The sequence below is a fragment of the Megascapheus bottae genome, chromosome 16 (assembly GCF_031878675.1).
Source record: "Megascapheus bottae isolate mThoBot1 chromosome 16, mThoBot2.hap1, whole genome shotgun sequence".
NCBI lineage: Eukaryota > Metazoa > Chordata > Mammalia > Rodentia > Geomyidae > Megascapheus > Megascapheus bottae.
In genome coordinates, this window is record NC_143524.1 from 43,049,632 (window position 1) to 43,062,401 (window position 12,770).

At 44.0% G+C, this 12,770-nt stretch overlaps 1 protein-coding gene across 8 annotated transcripts in view; it reads right to left on the reverse strand.

Moving 5' to 3' along the window:
* Window positions 1–12,770, reverse strand: part of Numa1 (nuclear mitotic apparatus protein 1) — a 78,003-nt gene that overhangs the window by 22,715 nt on the left and 42,518 nt on the right. For all 8 annotated transcript variants that reach the window (XM_090348343.1, XM_090348341.1, XM_090348342.1 and 5 more), the window contains 2 exons: window positions 11,148–11,227; window positions 2,339–2,424 (listed from right to left, as the gene is read on the reverse strand). In XM_090348343.1, the coding sequence (XP_090204469.1) occupies window positions 2,339–2,424; window positions 11,148–11,189 (128 nt within the window). In that variant the 5' untranslated portion in view covers window positions 11,190–11,227. The remainder of the gene's footprint in view (window positions 1–2,338; window positions 2,425–11,147; window positions 11,228–12,770) is intronic.

The window sequence follows — 12,770 nt, forward strand, 5'->3', positions numbered from 1 at the left end:
AACCGGAACTACCTCTTCAGTGGGGTTGAAAAATAATCATTTCTGGGCACAGTGGCTCATGCCTGTAGTTCTAACTACTTAGGAGGCTGAGATCCAAGGATCGAAGTTCAAAGCCAGCCCAGGCACTAAAGGAAGTGTGACTCTTTATCTCCAATTAAACACTAGAAAACGGAAAATGGGGCTGTGACTCCAGGAGGATGATGGTAGCCTTGAACTGAAGAGCTCAGGGACAGTACCCAGGCCCAGGGGTAGGGTGGTAGCCTTCAGCTAAAGAGTTCAGGGACAGCGCCCAAGCCCAGAGTCCAAGCACCATGATGCACCAAAAAAAAAAAAAAAAAAAAAAAGATGTCAGGAGTAATGGCTGGTTCACAGGTGAGTTATAACCCCTCTACAGCGTCTTGTGGGGAGTACAGCTCAAGCAGGAGCATGCCTATATGGCAAGCACAGTTCAAACCTTTGCATTGCTCGCCTCAAAAAAAAAAAAAAGCCTTGAAAAAAGAAAAGACCTGTAAAGCTAAGCAGGACCATGATGATGTAATTAACAAAAACTGCACTTCAGGAATTCCCACTCCATCAGCATAAAGCAGGAATCAAAACTGGTGAGAGGCGGGGTATCAGCTGCTCAACCCCAGCTACTCCACAGGCTGAGATCTGAGGATCCAGGTTTGAATCCTGTCTAGATAGAAAAGTTCCTAAGACTCTTACCTCCAACTAATCATCAGAAAGTCAGAAGTGTGGGGCCGGGAGTTTGGCCTAGTGGTAGAGTGCTTGCCTAGCATGCACAAACACCCAGGTTCGATTCCTTGGTACCATAGAAAAAAGCTGGAAGTGGTGCTGTGGCTCAAATGGTAGAGCTCTAGTCTTGAGAAAGCCCAAAGACAATGTTTGGGCTGAGTTCAAGCCCCAGGACTGGCAAAAAAAAAAAAAAAAAAAAAAAAAGTCAGAGGTGGAGCATGGCTCAAGTGGCAGAGCATTAGCTTTGAACAAAAAAGCTCAGGGACAGTGCCTAGGCCTTGAATTCAAGCCCCAGGACCAGCACCAAAACAAACACACCAGGAGAGAGGAAATGAGCCCCTAACGGAAGTTGTTTTGGAGGGTATTTTAGAGATCGTGTCTCACTATGTCGCCCGAGCTGGTTTGAAATCTTGGTCTCAAGCAATTCTCCCGACTATCAGCAGCTGACAGCACTGATAAAAACAATCTCTTGAGGCCAGGAGTGTAGCCTAGGAGTGCTTGCCTAGCACACACAAAGCTCTGGGTTCAATTTCTTGATACCATATATGCAGGGGGGAAAAAAAGCTGGAAGTAGTACTGTGGCTCAAATGGAGCACTAACCTTGAGAAACCCCGAGGACATTGTCCAGGCCCTGACTTCAGACCCCAGCACTGCCCCCCCCCCCCCCCCCCCCGCCCTGCAAAAGAAGTCTCTAAAGCTGCTGGGCACCAGTGACTCACACATGTAATCCTTGCTACTCAGGAAGCTGAGATCTAAGGATCACAGTTCAAAGCCAGAGCAGGCACTGAAGTCCCTGAGACTCTTACCTCCAATTAAGCACCAGAAAACCAGAAATCACACTGTGGCTCAAAGTGGTAGAACACTAGCCTTGAACAAAAGAGCTTAGGAACAGCGCCCAAGCCCTGAGTTCAAGTCCTATCACTTACCAACAAAACAGGAATGTTATAGTGGCATAGGAAGGGTACTATCTAAACTGTGCTAATGCTCCCTCAAATGTAGGTGCTTCTCCTTTCTCTGTAGGACCTCAAGGTTGTAAATAGGACCTGTGAGAAGAGCATGGGGGGAGGGGGGAGGGCACAGATGGGAATGTGGCTCAGTGTTAAGAGTGCTTGCCTAGCCTGCATGAAGCCCAGCAACAGTGCTCAGGCCCTGAGTTCAAGCCCCAGAACTGCCAAAAAGAAAAAAGAGAGTATGAGGCCGAATTAAGATAAGAGGGCTATAGCCAGGTGCGGTGGCTCATGCTAGTAACCCAAGCAACTCAGGGGGCTGAGATCTTGAGGATCGAGGTTCAAAGCCAGCCCGGGCACTAAAGTCCTATCTCCAGTCAAGCCCTATGACCACCCCCCCCAAAAAAAACAAACAAACAACAAAAAAAAAAGATAAGAGGGCTACAGAACACTCCTACTGAATAGGGAGCTCTGGACCTGTGCCATAGGGGCCTGGCAGGCCCTTCTATGCAAGAGTGGGGAAGACTTCAGATGGGATCAGACTGAAAGGACAAGGTTCAAGTGCTGGCCTTTGGGGGGCTCGCCCAGACTCCTGACATTCCGACGCCACTGAGGCAGGCAGCTCCCCCTGAAGGGCAGGTAGGTTGCATACTCACATGCCGTTAATAATCTTGACGAAGATGCTGCAGTCTTGGAGCTGCGGCAAGGCCTCCACAGGATCCGCCACACGCAGACTGTTTACCTGCCGGCCAAACACAAAAGCCCGGGGAGGCCGTGAGAAATACTACATCGTGTGGTTCACTCCCACGGCTGCACACCACGGGGCGAAGGAACAGATGCTATCAAGATTTCCATTTGGGTTCTGGTTTCTTGGGACAGGGTCTGGCCTAGGCTGGCTTCAAATTCAAATCTCACCCCCACCCAATGGCTGGAATAAAGAGTGCACAACCACAAGAATATCTACGAGTATTAATGTCCACCAGGGAACACTGCTCTACCTCCCATCCAGTGAGTGCTCGTAGTCACAGCCCCCAAAAGCCCCAGTGCCTTGAGGCTTGGACCTATAGGACCCTAGGATGTGCCAGCACAAGGGCATGCTTCGATAATACAACCAGGCACAAATGATTCTGGAAGAATCTTTGATTTCCTATTGGTACCAACTTGCCTGTAGACACAGAAACGATGCAGAGAGCCTCAGGTGGGAAAAAGAGACTGTTATCAGAGTCATTTTATCTCAGTGTTTACATTGTAATTTACTCGTAGCCCTTCTATGTGTGTACCAGTGCCCAGGCTTCAACGTGGGGCTTCAGACTGTCAGTGGTGCCAAGACATTTAAGCCATGTCTCCACTTCAGCTGTTTTGCTGCAATCTTTTAGAGAGATGGAGTCTTGCAGATGTTTCTGCCTTAGTTGGCTTCAAACCTCAATCCACAGTTCTCAGCCTCCTGAGTAGCTAGGATTACAGGAGTGAGCCACCAGCGTTCACTTCTTTTGAATTTTTACATGGTAGCCTTTTGTACTTTTGAATCATACCTATTCAAAACATAATTTTTTTATCTGTTATATATTCCCTTATGGACATAAAGTTTTACACTTTAAAAATTCTTTCCAGACATAAAACTTTGAAAGAAGGAAAAAACAACAGAACAGGATGAATTTTCTTTAAAAAAAAAAAAAAAATGAGGGCACTGGGATGTAGCTCAGTACCAAAGGGGGGGGGGGGACAGAGGAACAGGAGGAGAGGAGGAGAGGGAGAGAGGGGGAGGGGAGAGGGGGAGAGGGAGGGAGAGAGAGAGAGAGAGAGGGAGAGAGAGAGAGAGGGAGGGAGAGGGAGAGGGAGAGGGAGAGGGAGAGGGAGAGGGGGAGGGGGAGGGGGAGAGAGAGAGAGAGAGAGAGAGAGAGAGAGAGAGAGAGAGAGAGAGAGCGCGCGCGCGCGCGAGGGGCTAGAAGGAAAAGAGAAACTGCAGACAAACTTCCCAATTGATTCAACTGTTTTTGGCTTCAGATATCCATTAAATCAGTCTTTACCACTAGAAAGAATTTTACCAAGTGATTATATACAAACAATTTGGCTCTATTTTAAAAGCACTGATGTGGCTAGGAGCATAGCCTACTGGTAGAGTGCTCGCCTAGCATGCATGAAGCCCTGGATTCAATTCCTCGGTACCACATACACTAAAATAGACAGAAGTGGTGCTGTGCCTCAAGTGATAAGAGTGCTAGCCTTGGGCAAAACATGTCCAAGGACAGAGCCCAGGCCCTGAGTTCAAGCCCCAGGACTGGCAAAAAAAAAAAAAAAAAAACGCAAGCTCTGATTAAGAGCTAGGCACACTGAAAAGACTAACTGCAGATCATTTGATCCCTGGATTTAAGAGGTCAGATTGATCCAAGGTATCTAGTTCATATCTGTAATCTCAGACACTTAGGAGGCAGAGACAGGAGAATCACAGTTCAAGGCCTATATAAACTGAACAAATTCAGTATTTGTGTGTTTGTGTGTGCGTGTACACACACTGTGCATGAAAGCATGTTATTCCTGGGCCTTCAACTCAGCCTCAACACTAAGCTTTTGTGCTCAAGCCTCACTTTTGCCTTCATGCTGGTTAATTGGAGATGTCACAAAGCCTGCTTAGACTGGCTTTAAACTATAATCTCCAGATCTCAACCTCCTGAATAGCTAGGCATAAGCCACTTCTTATAACTATATAGTGCACTTTCAGTATTTTAATACATAGTTACTATGACACTGAAGAAAAGTATATAAGCACATGCTGCAAAGTAAAACTAGTATTATGTCTATGCTCTATAAAGGTAGGCGGTCAATGTAAGATAAGCCTAGAACCTAAACAAATAAATAAGCCAATCAACAAAGGAGTTCCCGATATTGATAATTACCTCCACTCAACTATAGCTTAGAGTCCTCATAACTAATAAGCCTCTTTTAAAGGAAGAGAAGAATAGAAACGAGAACATTTCAAAAATAAATATAAACCACTGAAGTATAATAAAAATATAAAATATTCCATTTAAACTGTGCAACTAGAAATTGGATCCGTTTCAGAATCTGAAGTCTTTGCTAATTTCCTTTCTGGAGATGTGTTATGATTAAAGGCAACCTGTCATTAAATCCATCTTACTTGAGAATTAAAAATTCATTTCCTCTAAAACAATCTAATTTAGGTCTGGGCACTGATAGAAGTCAGGAGGTTGAGAACTGGGAATCATGGCTGGAAGCCAGCCCAGACAGAAAAGTCCATACCATTCTTATCTCTAACCAACAAAAAGCTGGCAGTAGAGGTGTGGCTCAAAGGTGGCATACCAGCCTTGAGCAAAAACAGAACAGGTGAGAACCTGAGGCCCTGTGTTCAAGCCTCAGTATCAGCACAAAATAAATACATGTTCTAATTTAGAAGGGAAGAAGTTAAAGAAAAATAAGAGGGGGAGTAGACTTGTTTTCAGTACAGAATATCTATGAAATCATTACAATGGAACCCACTACTACATTTTGCTAATAAGAATATCTTTTAAATTAGATTGTTTCAGAGGCAAGCTTTATGGTATTGTGCTTGCCTAGCAGGCACAAAGCCCTAGCTAGGTTCCTCAGTACCACATACACAGAAAAAGCTGGAAGTGGTGCTATATCTCAAGTGGCAGAGTGCTAGCCTTGAGCACTTTTTAAAAAGTGTCCAAGGACAGTGCTGAGGTCTTGAGTTCAAGCCCCAGGGCTAGTCAAAAAAAAAAAAAATGTGAACAAATGTAGCACTGATATTCACTAGACACTATATTGAAAATGAACTATACAACATGTGGGTGGTACTAGAAGGAAAAATTGGAAGTGGCCCTGAGGCTCAAGTGGTAGAGCGCTAGCCTTGAGCTGAAGAGCTCAGGGACAATGCCCAGGCCCAGAGTTCAACCTTATCAATGATTTAAAAAAAAAAAAAAAGAGTCAGGTGCAGTGGCCCACGCCTGTAATCCTGGCTACTCAGGAGGCTGAGATCTGAGGATCACGGTTCAAAGACAGCCTAGGCACTAAAGACCATAAGACTCTTATCTTTAACCTCTAAAAAACGGGAAGTGAAGCTGTGGCTCAAGGGTTAGGGCAGTAGCCTTGAGCTGAAGAGCTCAGGGGCAGTGCCCAGGCCCAGAGTTCAAGCCCTATGACTGACAAAAATAAGTAAATAGGAAAAATTGGAGAGAACACAAAGGGGTAACACTATCAAAAAACAATGTACAAATCCAGATGCCCTACTACAGATGGATACAAAAAATGTGATATATATATATACATATATATATATATATATATATACATACAATGGAATTCTACATAGCTAACAGACAAGATAAAATAATGCAGGGAAGTGGATGAATCTAGAGCAAATCATGTTGAGTGAGACAAGTCAAGACTAAAGGAACAAAAGGCTCATGTTATGCTTAATATGTGGCTATTAGATCCAAACAGTACAAGAGCAAGGACTAAATATTTATATACCTAATGCTATGGACATGATATTGGAAATATAAACACAACTATATAGACATAAAAATTTATGACTCTATACACATAATGTTTTATTACAAAGATTAATATGTATGACAAACAAACCCTCAGCCTAATTTTAATTATGTTCTAAAATCTAAGTGCCAATGATTGTATATAGATTCCCTTTTAGAATACTTGCGTGTTAAACACGTCATTCGAAATACGATGTAAAAATCAATGTTAACAAATTCTTTAATTAAAAAAAGCAATGTATGACTGCCAGGAGTTTGGCCTAGTGGTAGAGTGCTTGTCTAGCATGCATGAAGACCCAGGTCCAATTCCTTCATACTGCATACATAGAAAAAAAAGCTGGAACTGGTGCTGTGGCTCAAGTGCTAGGGCGCTAGCCTTGAGGAAAGCCAAAGGACAGTGCCCAGGCTCTGAGGTCAGGCCCCAATATTGGAGGGGAAAAAAAAATATATCAATGTATGATAAGGGAAAAAGAAAAAAACAAGAATGGGAGGAGGTTGGGGGAGAGAAAATGGGAGAAAACATGGAAAGGTATAACAATGTTCAAGAAGTAATGTACCCACTACTGATGAATGTAACTGCAATCCCTCTAAACATCACCCCAAAAATAAAATAAAATTTGGAAAAAAAAAAAAAAAGGCAGGCCAAGAGCATAGCTCAGTAGCAGAGTGTTCACCTAACATACATGAAGCCCTAGGTTCGATTCCTCGTACCACATTTTCAGAAAAGGCAGGGATTGGCACTGTGGATCAAGTAGCAGAGCACTAGCTAGCCTTGAGCAAAAAGCATCCAGGGACAGTGCCCAGGCCCTGAGTTCAAGCCCCAGAACTAGTAAAATAAAAACGATTAAAAAAAAAAAAAAAAGCAATGTACTCATTACCTGACTTATGTAACAGTAAGCCCTATGTTTACCACCTTTATAATAACAATTTAAAAAATCTAGCCAGGTGGGGCTGGGAGTTTGGCCTAGTGATACAGTGCTTACCTAGCATGCCCAAAGACCCGGGTTCAATTCCTTGGTGCCATATACATAGAAAAGCCGGAAGTGGTGCTGTGGCTCAAGTAGCAAGGCACTAGCCTTGAGGAAAAAGCCCAAGGACAGTGCTCAGGCCTTGAGTTCAAGCCCCAGGACTGGCAAAAAAAAAAAAAAAATCTAGCCAGGTGTGATGGCTTACAGCTATAATCCTAGCTACTCAGGAGGCTGAGCTCTGAGGATGGCAGTTCAAAGCCAGCTGGGGCACTAAAGGCTGTGAGCACTGGGAGTTTGGCCTAGTGGTAGAGTGCTTGCCTAGCATGCACAAAGACCTGGGTTCAATTCCTCAGTACCACATATACATAGAAAAAGCCAGAAATGGTGCTGTGGCTCAAGTGGTAGAGCTCTAGCCTTGAGAAATCCCAAATACATTGCTCAGGCTGAGTTCAAGGCCCAGGACTGGTCAAAAAAAAAAAAAAAGAAAGAAAAGAAAAGAAAAGAAAAAAAGGGCCGGGAGTTTGGCCTGGTGGTAAAGTGCTTGCCTAGCATGCACGAAGACCCAGATTCAATTCCTCGATTGCACACACATTGAAAAAGTTGGAAGTGGTGCTGTGGCTCAAGTAGCTTTAACAAGAGCCCAAGGACAGTGCTCCAGCCCTGAGTTCTCGGCCCAAGATTGGCAAAAAAAAATAATAATAATAATAATTAATGATTGTTGTTCTTAAGGTACTACGTTATCTCTCATCACTTCTACTGTCCCTTGGTTATCGCATATTGTTTTACACTATCTCACTTTGTTACCTGATATATCGGATATATTTGTATTTGGTTATCTGAAATTGGATAGGGAACGGGGGAAAACAAGATGAGGGGTGGGGGAGGGGGGAAGGGAAATGGGGACCATGACATGTGAAAGGGTATCAATGTGTGGGAATTAAGGCACCATTTATCTGGCAAGTATCATGTAACCCTTCTATTAATTACAATAAAAATATATTAAAAATAATAAAATAAATAATATCAATAATAATAAAATAAAACAAAAAATAAAAAGTCCATGAGACTCTTAAATCTCTGATTAATCACCAGAAAACAGCAAGTGGCGCTGTGGCTCAAGGGGTAGGGTGGTAGCCTTGAGCTGAAGAGCTCAGGGACAGCACCCCAGGCTCAGAGTTCAAGTCCCACAATCAACACCCTATCCCAAGGGGGAAAAAAAAGTCTAAGTTTAAAAAAAAAAGTTGTCAATTCCTAGCACTGAAAACAAAACAAAACACAAAAGGTTGACCTGACTAATCAGTACTCAGAGTAATATTAGAATACTCCATGCAAATTAGTATGCCCCTGTAACATTCTAAGAATCAGGCATTATTATGCATTCGAATGCTGTGTTAAATCGCTTTGTGTGTGTATGTGTGTACACATATATATACTGAATGGTTTTCACATGCATTATCTCATTATCCTCATAATAACCCCAAGAGGCATCACTACGCCCATTACAAATGGGATTCTGGCAGGCTAACTTGCCCTGGGTCCCAGAGGGGCCAGGGCTTTGATTCTAAGGCCCACTCCCGACACCGTACACCACCGCCACTTCTGTATGCAGCTTTAAAATGCCCAATGTTCAGCTTTATATTCTCATTTGCCATGGTCTCCAAAGGAAAATACATGAAAAACCTTGTGAAGGAATTTGGTAACATGATCAAGAAGGTAATAGGACCTAGGTGTGGCATGATTTAAGTAAAACAATTACGAAAGAAAAGGCTACAACCTCTTTGTGATGACAGTTTTCTAAATGGAAAGACATGGCTTCATTCTCACAGACATTTATATTTTGCTTTCACATTAACACTTCTTTGGCAATATTCATGAGACATTTTATTCTCTTGTGCCTGAATATGGTAGCTTTATTTTATTTTATTCTTTAATGTCAGTACTGGGGCCTAAATTCAGGGTCTGGGCACTGTCCTGGAGCTTCTGTGTTCAAGGCTAGCACTCTTAACACTAAAGCTATAGCTCCGCTTCCAACTTTTTGGTAGTTTATTGGAGATAAGAGTCTCATGCTGGGCAGGGAGTTTGGCCTAGTGGTTAAAGTGTTTGCCAAGCATGCATGAAGAACCGGGTTTGATTCTTTGGTACCACATACATAGAAAAAAGCCAGAAGTGGTGCTGTGGCTCAAGTGGTAGAGCTCTAGCCTTGAGAAAGCCCAAGGACAGTGCACAGGCCCTGAGTTCAAGCCCAGGACTGGCCAAAAAAAAAAAAAAAGTCTCATGCTAAGGCTGGCTTCAAACTGCAATACTCAGATTTAAGCCTTCTGAGTAGCAGTACTACAGGCAACTTTATTCTTTTAAGAAGTACCCTAGGGGGATGGAATGTAGCTCAGTGGCAACACTCTTGCCTAGCAAGTGAAACTTCTGGGTTGATCACCAGAACCAAAAAAGAAAAGAAAAGTCAGGCACTGGTGGCTAATACCTGTAATCCTAGCTATTTAGGAGGATCTGAGGACTAAAGTTCAAAGCCAGCCTGGCATGAAAGTCTTTGAGACTCTTATCTCCAATAACCACCAGAAAACTGGAAGTAGCACTGTGGCTCAAGTGGTAGAGCAACAGCCTTGAGCCGAAGAGCTCAGGGACAGTGCCCAGGCCCAGAGTTCAAGCACCATGACTGACCAAAAAGAGAGGGGGGGGGAGGGTATCCCAGGGGCTCTCAATGTGGCCTAGTGGTAGAGTGCTTGCCTGGCATACATAAAGCCCTGGGTTCGATTCCTCAGTACCACATAAACAGAAAAAGCTAAAGTGGTCCCGTGGCTCAAGTGGTAGAGTGCCAGCCTTGAACAAAAGAAGCTCAGGGACAGTGTCCAGACCCTGAGTTCAAGCCCCAGGATTGGCAGGGGGAGGGGGAGCACAGCAGGGAAGAAAAAAAAAAAACCTGTCAGTTTCTATATCACTCTCAGTTTCACAAGAAGTGACAGAAGACAGTCTTGGTTTTCCTTTAAGTATCTTAGATTATTCTCAGTTCTCAGTTTTCCTGTGGAATATGTTGAGTTATTCTCAGTTTGTGAAGATACATTAAAACTGGTCTGAGAAGATTTCATATCATTTTACGTTAACATGTATGCTGCAAATCTGCTTAAAAGAAAGTTTAAAAAAAATTGACAAAAAAATGGTACTAGGAAGACAATGGAAGTAAAGAAAAACATAGCAAGAAAGTAAAAGCCTTTCCTGAGACTATAGGTCTTTTTAGTCCAAAGTCCTTGCCAACAGTAGTCCTTAAAATTCACAATGCCATGTATTAGGACGTGTTCCAAAAGCAGATGAAGATGCATTTCTACATTGTTCTCTGACCACATTGCCTTTAACCAAGAGGATGCATGCCTCAGAGCAGCACCTACTGAGCTACCACTACCACAGTATCAAATAAGGAAGGTTCAAAAACTATGGGGAGGGCCAGGAGTTTGGCCTAGTGGTAGAGTGCTTGCCTAGCATACATGAAGACCCCAGTTCAATTCCTCGATACCACATACATAGAAAAGGCCGGAAGTAGTACTGAGGCTCAAATGGTAGAGCTCTAGCCTTGAGTAAGTCCAAGGACAGTGCTCAAGCCCTGAGTTCAAGCCCAGGACTGGCCCCCCCCAAAAAAAGAAAAACTGGGGCCGGGGAAGTTTAGCCCAGTGGTAGAGTGCTTGCCTAGCATGCACGAAGACCCAGGTTCTATTCTTTGGTACCACATACATAGAAAAAAAGCCAAAAGTGGTGCTGTGGCTCAAGTGGTAGAGTTCTAGCCTTGAGAAAGCCTAAGGACAGTGGTCAGGCCCTGAGCGCCCTGAGCTCAAGGCCAGGACTGGCAAAAAAAAAAAAAAAAAAACTATGGGGAAAGGAAAAGATGTACTTAGTCTGGAATCTAGCACTAGAACACACCTCTACTGCCCCTCTGTAGCTTCCGAGAAGAGCACATAGGAGAGAAGAGCAAGATTACTCACCCAAGACAGGAGTGCAGCCGCCCGGGTGGCGTGGAGTGTCATTTTGGTAGTCCCAGTCAGTCACTCCAACGTACCTGGAACTGAAGACAGGAAGAGGAACAGGCAATTCTATTAGAGATCCATGATTAAGTAGGTGAGGAGAAACAGTTCCATTACCAGCTCTAAACAGCAACAAGTCCCTCTGGGATCAGCACTCACTCCACTGAGGCACCATGGGAATTCAGCACACAAGTCAATTAATATAAAGCTTATCATGTCAGGGCTGACACAGTTCTGTGTTTGCAAATGTCCTCACAATCTTTCATGCTCAAGGGGAGCATAACATTCAAAGCTAGTCTTTAATTCTGTTCTTTGGGACATGGTAACCTTAAACATGGAACAAACTTTTTTTTTTTTTAAAGATAGACCTAGGTCTGACAATGCTTTCATGTGACCATGGTCATATGACTTTGGATAATAAACAGAACCTTGTTTAATCCATTTCCACATCTACAAGGTAAAACATAAATGCTCTGTAGCGTACTATACTTAAATACAATATAAACAGTGTAATGCCTGGGATTCAGTAAGTAGTTGAAAAATTATCACTGTTCTCAAGCAGAAAAGTTGATTTCTGGCTCTTTTCTGCAGACACCTAGATTATACCTAAATTACCATGTCCTGTAGATAGCTCCAAGTTCTAGCTTTCTTTCTTTATATTTTCCATAGGGAAAAAGGAAGGGGTAAGGGAGGGGAAGCTGGGCATAGTGGGTCATGCCAGTAATCCTGGCTACTCAGGAGGCTGAGGTCTGAGGATCGAGGTTCAAAGCCAGCCCAGGCATAAAGTCAGTGAGACTCATCTCCAATTAACCATTAGAAAACCAGAAGAGGTGCTGTGGTTCAAGGGGTAGGGTGGTAGCCTTGAGCTGAAGAACTCAGGGACACACCCAGGCTCAAAGTTCAAGCCCCACAACCAAACGAGAGAGAGAGAGAGAGAGAGAGAGAGAGAGAGAGAGAGAGAGAGAGAGAGAGAGAGGAGAGGGAGAGGGAGAGGGAGAGGGAGAGGGAGAGGGAGAGGGAGAGGGAGAGGGAGAGGGAGAGGGAGAGGGAGAGGGAGAGGGAGAGGGAGAGGGAGAGGGAGAGGGAGAGGGAGAGGGAGAGGGAGAGGGAGAGGGAGGGAGGGAGGGAGGGAGGGAGGGATTGATTGATTCAGAGAGACAGAGACAGACAGAAACAGAGACACAGAGACAGAGAGACGGGGGGGGAGGAGAAAAAGAGACATGGGACAATGCGGGACTAAAAATATCTGAACCAGGGTCTTCAAAGGAAGCCAAGGCTAATTATGGAGATCCCAGGGGATAGTTAATGAAAGATCAGGCACTTGTCCTGGTATTCTTACTCCCAATTTCCTTTGCCATTGGGAATCAGTCATCTGCCTGCCAAGCTGCCAGGATATCAGACTTGATGAGTAAATATTCTCCAATACCTTCTGATAGTCCCTGTGATTGCCACAAATCTCCACAGACCCGTAAGTCCCATCCCCCCCTTTTTTTTTGCCACATATGCCACTAATCCAGGAGGAACAAGAGTGGCAAGAGCCACTTCATCTACAAATCTCCCCATGTAGTAGCATCTCCAACATTT